Source organism: Cynara cardunculus (assembly GCF_001531365.2).
Source record: "Cynara cardunculus var. scolymus isolate 2C chromosome LG 12, CcrdV1, whole genome shotgun sequence".
Classification (NCBI taxonomy): Eukaryota; Viridiplantae; Streptophyta; class Magnoliopsida; order Asterales; family Asteraceae; genus Cynara; species Cynara cardunculus.
In genome coordinates, this window is record NC_037539.1 from 29802662 (window position 1) to 29816660 (window position 13999).

General features: G+C 33.1%; 1 protein-coding gene across 1 annotated transcript; it reads right to left on the reverse strand.

Moving 5' to 3' along the window:
* Positions 1 to 7374: 7374 nt before the first annotated feature.
* On the reverse strand, positions 7375 to 8925 carry LOC112523435 (berberine bridge enzyme-like 19). The gene has a single exon (XM_025133032.1). It carries the CDS (start codon positions 8641 to 8643, stop codon positions 7435 to 7437), a length of 1209 nt encoding a protein of 402 aa, XP_024988800.1. The 5' UTR covers positions 8644 to 8925; the 3' UTR covers positions 7375 to 7434.
* Positions 8926 to 13999: the final 5074 nt, after the last annotated feature.

A 13999-nucleotide genomic window follows, 5' to 3' on the forward strand; every position in this document is an offset into this window, starting at 1 on the left:
GTCATCGATTCTAAGGAGGGGGTATCTATTCTTGATGGTTAGCTTATTGAGCTCYCTATAGTCTATGCACATTCGTATTGACCCATCCTTCTTTTTGACGAATAGTACCGGTGCTCCCCAGGGTGAGTAACTTGGTCTGATGAATCCTTTGTTTAGCAGCTCCTGGAGTTGGGTCGACATCTCTTGCATTTTTTAGGGTGCCAAGCGGTATGGTGCCCTTGCTACTGGGGCAGCTCCAGGAACTAAGTCGATACCGAACTCGATTTGTCTCTGTAGGGGCAGGCCTGGTAATTCCTTAGGGAAAACATCGGGAAATTAATGAACCACCGGTACGTCCTCAACCTTATTCTCCTTGATCCTTCCGTCAATCACATGGGCCAGGTACGCAGTGTAATTCTTCCTCAAATACTTCTGCATCTTCATGCAGGATACCAGCTTAAACATTTGGTCTAGATTATCTCCCTGGACCACAATTGGCTTCATTCCCTCTTGAGGAATTCGAATAAGTTTTTCTGAACAAACAATCTCAGCTTGATTTTTGGATAGCCAATCCATTCCTACAATTACATCAAAACTTCCTACGGTATAAGGTCTATACTAAAATCCTTATTAGCTARGTTCAGAGTGCAATTCAAAATTACATTTCTAGCCTTGAATTCCTGGCCATTGGCAAACTCGATTATGAAGGCTTCTCTCAATTTTTAGGGTTTTAAGTTAATTCTCTGCTTAAAGTCTAGTGACACAAAACTTCTGTCCGCCCCAGAGTCAAATAAAATCGATGCAAATTCATTATTCAAAGAAAACGTACCGAAACCACGCTGGGATCCTCTCTGGCTTCTCTGGCTCCTAATTCAAAAGCTCTGCCTCGAGCCTGACTTCTTGAATTACCCGCACTAATCTGCCGATTCTGGTTTGCATTTGCCCCTGTTTTCCATTTTGGGCAATCATTCCTTATATGGTCTGGGCTTCCACACTCAAAACATAAGCGCTTCCGGCAGTCCTTTGTCGTGTGGCCCCCAAGACCACACCTCTAGCAGATGATACAATTCCCTTGGTATGGAAATTTACACTTATTGCATCTTTGCACTTAATAAATGAAAATCCCTCGCGATGTAACACTTGAGACGCTACTGAGCCTTACCTGACCAATATGCCCCATTAATTTTCGAACAACCAGAAGTAGCTTGTTCACTACTTAGGTCCCACGGTTCGATAAAGCACTAATTCGGCGGTGGTCCAAATTCCACATGATTAGGCTAGAAAACGTAGGTAATTGTGCACCCCTTTCTGGGTGGGACTGTCAACACAATAGCGGCTATCCACAATACCACGACCCGGGGATGTACCCGAGTTAACAAGTAGCGTGTACGGACGGAGACTTTTATTTGGAAACATATACTCTCAAGCGCATCAATTTAGCATTTATTCTAAGAGCGGAAACAGTTGTCAAAACAAAACACAATGAACCCGACTAAGCAGTTCCTTAGCCCAAGAGGTTCCAASTAAAACTTGACTAAGCAGTTCCTTAGCCCAACGGTTTTGAGCAAAGCATCGACTAAACAGTTCTTTAGTCCCAATATTTCAATTACATAAACATGCAAAGTTTGCTCAATTTCATGCWTTTCCCCCAGAAAWTATAAAAAGCATTAAAAGTGGGGCCRTGAGAACTCACTTGTTTGRCGATTATCCGAATGATTCCTTTAAGGACTTGCTATGCTCGCTCGAACTTCCTGACAGACCAACCAGCGCTATATTACTTACGGTTTTCCTTGGCTAAGGTAGAGCAAAGTTGTTCTAAATGCAAAGCCATCAAGTGTTTTTATAAAATAAAGCCGATATTTAATTATTTATTAAAAAGAACCTTCCAAAATCCAAATAATGACATCATTAAATGTCATCCCAAAACAAATGATGACAGCCGCCAATTACCAAAACCAAGAGATTTTGACTAGGTTTAACCCTCTTTTCAAGAATAACCCACAATCCTTGAGCCACACGCCTTCAACACCGATTGCATGTAGCTCAACATTTCCAAGAATCAAAACTCTAACACAAAACCATCATCTTCGAATAACTCCAGAAAACAAAATAAGTTCCGATTCCAACAAGTTTTCAAGAGGATAAATCCGGTTAAAGTTTCATGCAAGACCTATTATCCGAAAATGTGATCGGACCTCACATGCAAGGAATTTCTCTTTCTTTCTTGGAGATTAAAGAACTTGGGTCACGGATTTTCATCCCAACGAAGACACATGTAGGTCTTTGATGAATAATCTCTCCTCTTTAAATCCCATAAATCTTACTCAAAGAGTCGAGTAGGGAGAAAGATAAAGACTTTCGAACATCAAAAAGAGAAGTAAACAGCTCTAAAACATACCTTTTCTTGACTATGAACTAGTCTCAAGAACAGCAGAAATCTTGAGTTTTGCTAGGAGATGGAATCGGTTGGAAGGTGATGGAGTTAGAGAGAGAAAAGATGAAATGGCTGGAAATTTGGAAAGTGAAGAATTTTAAAAAGGGAAAGGGTATTTATATGGGGATTCAATATAAAGAATGGGCTGACCTCTAAAGGCCCAAGCCCAAAAAGACTTTTATTTACAAAATAAAAGACCCCAATAAATACAATAAACAAAACAATTTTGACAAAAGATTTTTAAAACTCCACTCTTTCAAAATAATAATTGGCAACCAAATATAAAAGATTGGAGCTTTGGAAATTTGAATTTTAAGAAGAACGAAACGAAAATATAGACTTTATTTTTATGTGAAATATTTCAAAACTATTTGGCATTGCACGAACTAACTTGGTTAGTTACCCGCCGAAACGTGACCTAACAAACTAATCTTGGAAGATGAGCAAGATGATCTCAGATCATCGAAGCTAAATCCTAGAAAGACTTAGTTTTCAATAAAGGTCCTAAAATGGGGTACTAACATGAAATTCCAAAATGTAGAATTGTCACATTTATAATAAATTTTGTAAAACAATGTAATTTTAATTATAATAAAACGTATTTTTAAAGTGTATTTGAGTGACCCGTACGACAAATTTAATAACATAGTAAAAATATATATCATTTAAATTTTTTTTTAAAAGATAATTTTTATTTTATTTTATGGATGGGCCCGGGACCGGTAGCCCCATAACCGGTTATGAGTTGGCTTGACCGGTCATCACATTCTCGACCGGGACCAGTTATGGTTGGACCGGTTACCGCCGGTTATGAAGAAGGTAAGGTTCGATTGGGACCGGTTTTTGGTCATCACTAATCCCAAACATTCCCTAAATTTGAAATCAGTGTTTGAGATGAAGAGGTTAGATTTTAGGAAGGAGTTTTGTGAGGGCAAGAGTCGTCAATTTGGGAGGGGAAGGGTATGATCGAGAGGATAAGTTGGGCGGGAATCAATGCATGGGAAATACAAACTCTGAGAATAAACTATACAAGCACTAATCACTTGTATATTATGCATAAATAACTTGTAGTTAAGAGATTTCTAAAATTGATGCTTGAAAAGATAGTATCTTAAGCTTTATTGGTTGTTTCTAAGGCTTTGTGAATAAAAATGTAGTAGCGAATGCATTTAAAGTTGTTTTTAAGACTTTTCTCAAATCTGCTATATAAGGTTTGTGTGGTTTGTTAGGATTAGATGGTTTGTAAATGAAATGTCCCCTTTATAGGAGAATTCTTTTGAGATATTTGGAATTTGTGAGATCCATGAGATCCAATATAAACCATAGATAATATTAATGATTTTGGCATGAGAACGAGAGATGAGATCAAATGTTGATAATTTAATAACATAATGACATCTTTGGAGCTTTTGGCAATAGACCAAAAGGAATATGAGTTTGGCATATGAAACCAACTACAATGTTTTAATAAATAACAAAAAATGTTTAAAAAACTATTACCAATAAGTAAATAATATATTAACACAATTAAGTTAACTCATAAACCTGCTAATATTGTAAGTAATTGAGAAGGCTTAAATAAAGAATGATATGTCAAAAACAATAAAAAATATATATATATACTAACCAATTAAAATTAAATGAGCTAAAGCCAAAATTTAAATTAGCAAGTAGTCCAATTATTGTTGGGATTAGCCTAAAAATTTAGTCTAATCATCTAATTAAATAAAACTAATCAAATATATCAATATAAATAAATGAAGAAAACAAAAATATAATTGATCTAGTTTAAATAAATCTTCAAAATTTAATTTATTAAAAAAAATTGAACTAAAGACGCTTGTCATCCAATAAAAATAAATTGATATTTATTTTTATTTTACGGTTAAACAAAAGAAAATCATATAATTAAAATGTTGAAAGTACAACAAAAATAATAATCAATTTTTTAGTCTTTCTTTTACGGCATTATCAATTCAATGAAATAAATAAATACTTATAAAATCAATTTTGGTAAAAAAAAATTCAATTCGATTGATAAAAATATAACAAAAAGATATTTTATCGGTCCAATCATAATACGCATTTAACTTTTAACATAAATACTCATGTATAAAGAAGCAATTTTGAAAAATTCATAAATATAAAGAAGAAGACAAAAATGTTTACTTGAATTGAAGTAGCGGGCAGGGCCGGTCCTGGGCATAGGCCCAAGGGACGACGACCCAGGGCAGCAAAAAGCCCAAGGGCAGCAAATTCTTAAAGCTCAATGTATATATATAGGTTAAGTTTTTATTTGGGCTAAAAAATTACTGTAAGTCTACGTCCGTTATCACGAGTTACCAGTCCATCATCCTCCCTCTCGACTCTCGCCTTGCTCTGTCGCTCACGGCTCACTCTCAATAGAAATCGCAATCGCCTTGCTCTGTCTGCCGTCTGCCGTCTGCCGGTCTGCGGCTGCCCTCTCCTCTCGTCGCCGGTCGCTCTCTGCCTCCCGGCTCCCACAGTCCCACTCTCGCTCTCCGGCCTCTGCCCTTCGCCAATCGCCACTCGCCCGTCGGCGTCGCCCTCTCTCTTTGTGACTACTTACTTGTGTTGACTGTTGAGGTTAGGGATTTAACATTTAAGTCTTTAACTTAGGGTTATTATATTACTTATTTTATTTTTTAAGTTTTTAGTTTTGTTTGATTAGAAAACCTAATAATGAAACTAGCTCAGAAGTCAGAAGCTGTGATTCTGTGAAATTGGTGACTTACTTTATTTGACTATTTTACTTTGTTTGACTCATTGATTGATTTTGTTTCACTTGTTACAAACCAGTGAAACCACAAAATTAGAATTAGGATTATTTTATGTTTGTTGTTTATTGTTTAGTTTAGTCTATTTAGATTAGGGTTATTTTATGATTTCTAATTCTTGTTTGATTTGATCACTTTATGTTTGAATGTTTCCTGTTTAGACTTTAGTTTATCTTAGATTAGGATTAGATAATTTAGATTGTTACTTGAAGATTTGATCTTTTGTTTAGGTTAGGGATTTAGGGTTATTTTGTTTGATATAACATTAGTTTAGGTTAGGTTAGGATCATTCAACTTATTCTGTTTAGTTTAGGTTTACCCAAATGTTAAAACTTTAATCATTACATAGGAAGAGCCAAAACCATAAAAACTTGTTTCTTGTCGACAATAGGTTCATTATGCATTTCATGGTAAGTTGTTGTGTATGTCATCAAACTTATCTGTAGCCTTGTAGTAAGATTAATATTCCTTATTTCTCTTAGATTTGACTCTTCAACTGCACAAGTAAGTTTTTATGTTCATGGGTTTTAACTAAAGTTTTGTTGTTCATGGCATAAGTTCTATACTTTTTAGGTTTGTTTAAAGTTAAATGAATACTGTAAGTGACTAAAACTAGGAGGACAAAATTAGTGAAGTAGGAATGAGTTATTGATGTTATGGAGTGTAAATAATTGAAGAAGAACCAACTTAGTGTTTGGAGTTGGATTGACAAGGTACGGGTGTTGATTTTGGTTTATATAGAAGACGTGGGATTGTAAATGAGACAAGTAGATGAGTTAGTGTTATGATGCTCTTTATTTTGATTTTGGACAAGTATATGAGTTGGTGTTTAAACGCAAAGGCTATAACAACTTGATTAAAGAAACCTTAACATATTATTTTAAAGCAAACACTCAACTATAAGATCACACTTATAAACAAAAAACACTAATAGATCTCTCGGTACATGAAGGAAAAAGTTAGACAACTGTAAATTACCACACTTGGATGTTTTTAATTGGGCATCATTGGACTTTTCGCCGTGGACACCAAAAATCTCAGGACCGGCCCTGGTAGCGGGAAGTAAATCCTTCATTAGTGTCGGGCAACAAACTGAACAACTTTTTTTTTTTACGACGATGGTCAATGATAACGAATTTTTAAGCTTACGTGTTGATAACATGTAATGGTATAAATGAAATTGAACAACAATAAAATAGAGATGAAGAATCTGTAATTCTCATTAATCAAAAATCTTTTAAATAGGGATGAAATACAAGTAGATAGCTATGATAAATATTAGTTATAATCTATCTATAATATGTTTATCTCTATCTAAATCGTCATATATTTTAGACGATGATACACTTATCCTATAACAAAAGATAAATTTAAATGGTAAAAAGGGAAGAAATCTTTTAAATTGTATGTGGAGGAAACCATATTATTGTATATCTAGTATGATGGATCAGATGAAGAAGTGTATGAATTAATTCTCTCTCAATTCCTAGTAGAAACTTAGCAAATTGAAGGAGAAAAACGAGTGGTTGAGTGCTTGTTGAGGGACCAAATAAGCAAGTAAAAAAGCAACAAATTTGAGAAGGACTTAATGGAATTAAGTTAAGATTTCTTATTAAATCATTTAATGCTTGAACAATAACATTTATATATTGTGGGAATAATTAGTTTGTTAATGATGTCAAAACAGTGGTCGAAAGCCTGTTAATATGATAAAAAACGATCCAACTAGTTGAAATATAAAGGATAAGACAACTGAATTAATGGATGATTCATTGATTATATAGATGTTTATGTATGCATATAAGTAGATATACATTATACATGTTGGGTATGGTTATGTTCTAATGCAATAACAATGAGCGAATTTGAGGTAAGGATGCAATTTTGGGGCAAAAATAACGAGCACAGTTGAATCGAAAACCCCATAAAAAACTATATGCATTCTATACTGTTGTGCATGATTTTATATTATATCCCAATGATTTTTAAAAAACAAAGTACTTGAGCAATTAACGAGCATAATAGTTGTTATTAATGTTAGTTTGGATGAACATCGACATAATATTGTTACTATACAGTTTCATTATATAAAGCAGTAGACTGTAAATTATCGTTACTAATCATTGAAATTATGTATGAGATAGTTATATCATATAATAGTGGAAATCAGTACATTTAAGGTAATAGTAATTTTTACTTTTTAGAAATAAAATATGGTGCTACTCATCCTGATTTGAAGATCGGTATGCTTTGCTCGTTACGAAAGAAATTTTGTGGATCAACTACAGTCTTGATTTTCACGAGCCTGTCGAAATTACCCAAAAAGTATTTTTCGCCATAGACCTTGCCCTCTGCATAACTATTTGCACCATTGTGATTGATACCAATGTCAAGATCTCGATAGTTGAGAAATGTGCTTCTAGGGGAATTTGATGCGTATGGTGCCATGAAATCATATAGACTTCGTATCTGATTCAAATAATCTTTTTCACTTTCGGCTCCTCCATCTTTCCAGTTTATTGAGTATTGCATTTTCCACAAGAATCCAGCCCTATGAGGAAAAGGGGTTGCTGAGGCAGGGATTTGGGACATAACTCCGCCATACGGGTTCCAAACGAACCCAACTTTACCCAACGACATCATCTTTTTGAATATCGAATCCAACCCCGTTTTTGGAACTGGAGTTTGAAAGTAGTCTGATTTTCTTTTTCCGAAACCCACCGTATCTGAGTGTCTATTGAGAAGGATTTCAGGTTTGGTCTTGTTGTCGAAATTAGCCCAATAAAGCACAGACTCGATCCAACTCATTTCACGTATATCAGTTTTCTTCAAACCCAATTCAGGAAATTCGTCATTTGTAACACCTAAAAGTTCTTGAGCATTTCCAAGAAACAAGGCTACAAAGCTAGCCCTAATCGTCTTACCATATGGTTTCCTTATTATTGGTTGAACAAGTAACCTAATGAAAAGACGATTATCAATAATTGGGTCAACATATTGCCAATGGTTAACCAAATCTGTTGCGTTTTCTTCCAGAATCTTTTCAATGCGAAAAATGGTCACTATTTCTGGGACATCAACTAACTTAACAGTATACGATAAAATAACTCCAAAACTACCGCCGCCCCCACCTCGAATAGCCCAAAAAAGATCCTCTCCCATACTTGTTCGATTCAAAAGCCTCCCGTCCACATCAACCAACTCAGCATCCACCACATTATCAACTGACAACCCAAATTTCCGCAACATGGCACCATATCCGCCCCCACTAATGTGCCCACCGATACCCAGCGTGGGGCACACCCCTCCTGGAAAACCAAGAACTTTGCTAGCTTTCCAAATGCTATAATAAAGCTCACCTATTTGGGCCCCAGCTTGTGCATAGGCTATTCGAGACCCAACATCCACTGATATGTTTCTAAAGTTGATCATATCAAGGATGATAAAATTGGGTTCTATGGAGGTGTAAGACACTCCTTCATAGTCATGGCCACCACTCCTGATTTTGATCTGGAGGTTGTTGGCCTTGGCACAGACGATGATGGCTTGAACATGGGGCGTTGTGTGGGGGGCAACGATGAATTTAGGTTTGGGGGTGGTGGTGGTGTTGAAACGGCTGTTTTTGATGTACTCTTGTAAAATGGGTATGTAGGATGGATCCGAAGGAACATAGAGTATAGAAGCTAGTGGGCCTATTTTGGCTTGTAAGCAAAAGGTGAAGGGTGTTTGATGTAAATTTGAAGAAGTGGAGTGTAGGATAAAAAGAGAGAGAAGAATTAGAAGAAGAAGATAAAACTCCATTGTTGTCTTCTTCAAGTAGAATGAATACATAGTGTTGTTCTTGCGCTTTTATATATAGATATATATGAAAGGGTGGTGGTGGTGGGTTGTTGGTATACATATATTTTATATATACTATATATATATATATATTCGATGAATGTTGTTAGTGATGGATGCTCATTATACCTAGTGCACGCTTTCAAAAGGTGTAAGACTAAAAAAGAAATACATAAAATAAAGTCCTTTTGTGTAAAAACAACTATATCAGCGGATTAGGGTAATCAAAAAATTTATATCTATCTATATATAGAGAGGCGGGTTACATTGAAAATCGTTCGATTCTTAAAATTTATGTAAACCAATTTCGATTAATAAGAAAATTTCGTTTTTTTTAAATTAATTTTAATCATTAAGGGTTTAATAGTCATTTACATTGTTTTTTGATTAATATTGGAAGATATTAAATATTGTTAATTTTAGAAACATAAAAAATGAAACGTTTAATATGGTAGGAGTTAAATCTTTTTCTTAATTTAGTTTTTTCACAATAAATATGTTTTATTTATTTTTACGATTATACTGATCAAAAAATGAATTTTAAAATCTGTTATTGTTTAATCTTATCAACATTGTTGATGAAATTATTTCAAATCTTTAATTTTTTTTTTGGTGATCTTGTTCCGTTAATGGTTATGAATTTGTATGGTATGGTAGATGTAGTAACTTAATGAAACGTGTTCAGATATCAAAACTTTTATGAATGAAATTGTTGCATAATTTGTTAGGATACAAAATATTTTCTATTAGAAAAGGGCACTAATTTAATTGAAAAAGGGGCATTAATTTAATGAAACTTGTTCAAATTTCGAAAATTTTATTGATGAACTTGCTGCATAATATAATTTTTTTAGATAATATTGTTTCCTTGTTTCCTATAAGTTTTGAAACATAAACAATATTAAATAGTTTGAACATAAAAATGATTAATGGAAGCAAACAGTGAAACCATAAAAATGCATGACGATAGTTGTTGTTTCATATAATGGTTCATGTAATGTGTAAAGTGTTATAGTTGTGAAACAGGTTCATATAATGGTTATTATAATGGTTGATATGTTAATGTTAAGAAAATAGTGTGTATTTGGCAAACAATGAAGCCATTTCATAATAAGATTGAAACGGATCCATGTACTGAAAACATGAAAATGATAGATGTCTCCTCTAGCAATATGTTGATTTGTATATTGATGAAACGGTGAAACCATTTCATCTAGCAATAGGTTGATTTGTGTATTGATGGAACGGTGAAACCATTTCATTCGTGAAATGTAATGGTAAAAAAAAATCTTTTTTATTATGAAAAATGTTTCATTATGTTAACTTGATTATAGTGTGTTTTATTTTTCAAAATTTATTACGATATACCTAATTTCATCGGTCCTTACTTTGATCTATTTTTATGATGGATGTTATTTTGTTTATAATATTTAAAATGAAGATATTTTTAGCAAACCAATAATTTTAAAGATTATTCTAACATTTTTTGTTAGAATCTTTGGAAGTATAAGATGATATATATATATATATATATATATATAGTTTTTAAAACAATGATTTTGTTTCATTTATATTATGATATATATGATCTTGTTGCCTCGGTTATAGATTTGATATTCTACATTTTTGCCTCTTTTTCAATTAAAAAATAAACTTTTATTTATTATTATTTTTATTTCATAATATAAACTAATCTAATCTTGACCATTAATGAAGAAAATGGATGGATGAGATTGATTTGTAAGGTCTTCACAAATGAGGGTGTTTTCATTTGATCTCTCATCTCTCTCTCTCTCTCTATATATGTGTGTATATATATATATATATATATATATCTTGTGAAATGATCTCTTTTATATATCTATATCTATATCTAGAGTATCGAACGAGAACATGATCACAATAAGAGAATATGAGAATAATCAAATCATATATGATTATGGAATACGACCAACCCAAGGATATGTGGTCGACTTGGCTTGCGACCTAGGTCGTACTTAATCACATGCGATTTTAACTGTGACTTTGGTGTAAGGTCACATGTAATTTGACCATTCTCGTACTCCCTTATTTGGTCGTTGTTTTTGCATGAACTCATATATATATATAAAGAGAGAGATTGGAAAGTCAAAAAGAAATATGAACCAGGGTTGGGTTCAGGTAAGAAGGGAAGTTATAGTGATAAACGTAAGAAGAGAACTTCACTCTTCGATCAATCCTAATTAATGTCAACAATAATGAGGTGGACTGAGATGCATCATATCAATTCTCTTCTAAAACACAATTCATGCATGGGTGGGTATGAGATTAAAAATGATCAAAGATTCAGATATCTTTTTACATTTCTCACCATAACTTTTCTTCTCATACGATCTTTCACCGTATGAACCAATACCTTTGTTTATGGAAAATTTTGTTAAATATATTTTTGAGAGGTGAAATTGCTAAATTGAGCGCATTGATGCTTCAATCTCAATGAATGTAGTTAAGGAGAGGGGTAGCCATGATGACCATTTGGAAAGCATAAGAAATCATTTTATGGCAACTTACTAAAGTTGGAAAGAAATAATTTGCGGGGGCAAAAGAAAAGAAATAATTTGTGTAACGTTTATTTGGGTAAGTGCTTATCAAATTACATTATCTTATAAGATGAATATGACAACGACTAAAGATAAGAACGATGCAAAGATCAAGAGTATTATCCGGTAAGTGAGGACGACGACTTTTACCACGGTCAACACTTTACCGGTAAGTTGTTGCATACAATGTTATTTTAATTGACTAAAATCTTATCCTGTAAATAAGTGATAGTATTGAATTTTGCTGATAAACGTACGTTTATCATATAAGTGTTTGATAAATGATCCCTTACTCCAATTATATATAATTAATACCAAATAACTTGTTTTTTAATAGTGAAATATATTTTTACCTAAATCACCAAAAATACCATATATATTTAATATTTATAGACATATGTTTTTACAATATTTAATATGTTTTCCATCATCAATACATATCTGATCTTTATGAATGGAAATATTTTATTTTGAGTAAATTAACAGATATAATGTTTTGGTAGAAAATTTTATTTTTGGCGTCAAGTTTCGAATCTATATATCTATATAAAGTAGAAACATGGAGCGTTGACGTGTCATCACCTATATATTTATATAAAGCAGAAACATGGAGCGCTGACGTGTCATCACCTCAAAACCGCATTCTTACCTTTCTTTTTTCTCAGATTTCCCCTTTTTCAAAGCAAAATCTTCCGTCTTCCACCTTTACGTTTTCCCTTCTTCTCAATGGTCAGAATCTTTTTCTTCTCCATTAATAAGTTACATTTTTGTTCTTCTCCATCTCCCGATCTCAATCCGATGTTGGATTTTTGTTGTAATTTCACATTAAGTTTTCCACTCCATTCTGGATCTGTTGCGCTTGTGTATCAACAGGTATGTTTGTGTTTGATTTTTTATGTTTTTTGAGGTAGGTTTCGTTTTTTAAATTTGTAAGGTTTGTCTTCTATCCCCCCAATCTCTTCCACTTTAGAGAGCAGTTTAAACTACAAGTGATTGGAAAACAGAATGCAGGTGGCGAAGGAGGGATGATTAGGTTATCGGCGCAGAGTATGGCGGCGAGGGTACGGTGGAGGAAGATAAGCGAGAAGACACAAGAGCTTGAGTATCAAATGAGTTCATAGTTGTATATTGGATCTTTCTGTCTAAATTAAATTGCTGCTCCACAGGCGGGGTCAGGGCACCCTTTTTTCTCTAACAAACATGATTCAGTTAATTATTTCCAACAACAACTGGAATCTTTACCATCACTATATATTACAAGCATGTAACTACTTCGTTGATAGAATACCTGAAAGCACTTCATAAGCTCTTATTTAATCTTGCTATAATCATAGTTGTTGTTTCAGAACACTGACTTACAACCTTGTCTGCATAAATGAATACATCTATAGTTACTGTTTCAATGCTAATGGTCCACACTTATAAAAAAAGGATAAAAATATATAGTTGTTCTAATACATTATAGTTTTATTTTCTACAAGAAACATGCTAATGAGTCGTACATTAAGTGTGAATAGATTTTCAACCATCTTATAGTTAATTTTTCAAAACTAATATATTGAAACTCTCGATGTTCTTCATCAATCTATTTCAATGACTGTACGAAGTGAAGTACAATTATCTTCCCCCCTTTTGGTTTTTTTTGTTTTTTCTTAACAAGTTAAAACCTTGTACATCACTACACAACTAACTCTACTATGAATTTATTTTGTTTTATGTTTTCAGGTTGGCTATTCTATACGTTTTGAAGGGCCCCTCTGGTCGAATGTGATAGCACTTTCACCATGGTATTTTTTTTTATCGTCAAATGGTATAAATTTGAACTACTACCTCCATTTCCCATAAAAACATGGACTTTGAAGTTGATCTAGATATCTCGGATTGGTAATTTTGTTATTTTCATTTTGAAGATTGCAAATTGTTTTTGTTTTAGGACACAGGATATTCATCGAAGGAAAAAATTGAAAACTTCCCATCTTTTTAAACTAAAACATAATTTGATAATTTTCTACTATAACCACATTTCATGTCACAATTTTATTGGATTTTTCATTATAAAAGGTATTATTCGGCTTTCACACCTAATAATATACCGATACACACATATATATGTTATGGGCTATTTAAATGTCAATAACATGTTCATTTGAATAAATGATTGCTACTCTATTTTTCTATATGCATGAATATTTATTTGTTTATCAATATGCTTGTTTCTGCATCCAATTTTTAGTAGTCGCAGAAGTTAAAATTCAAAAATAAAAATATTACCACTTTCTCAAAACCACATAAAACCAATGTTTACTTAAAATTCAAGATTACAAGTAAATTATGCAAAAGTACAACTTATCAAAGCTCGATTTTTAAAT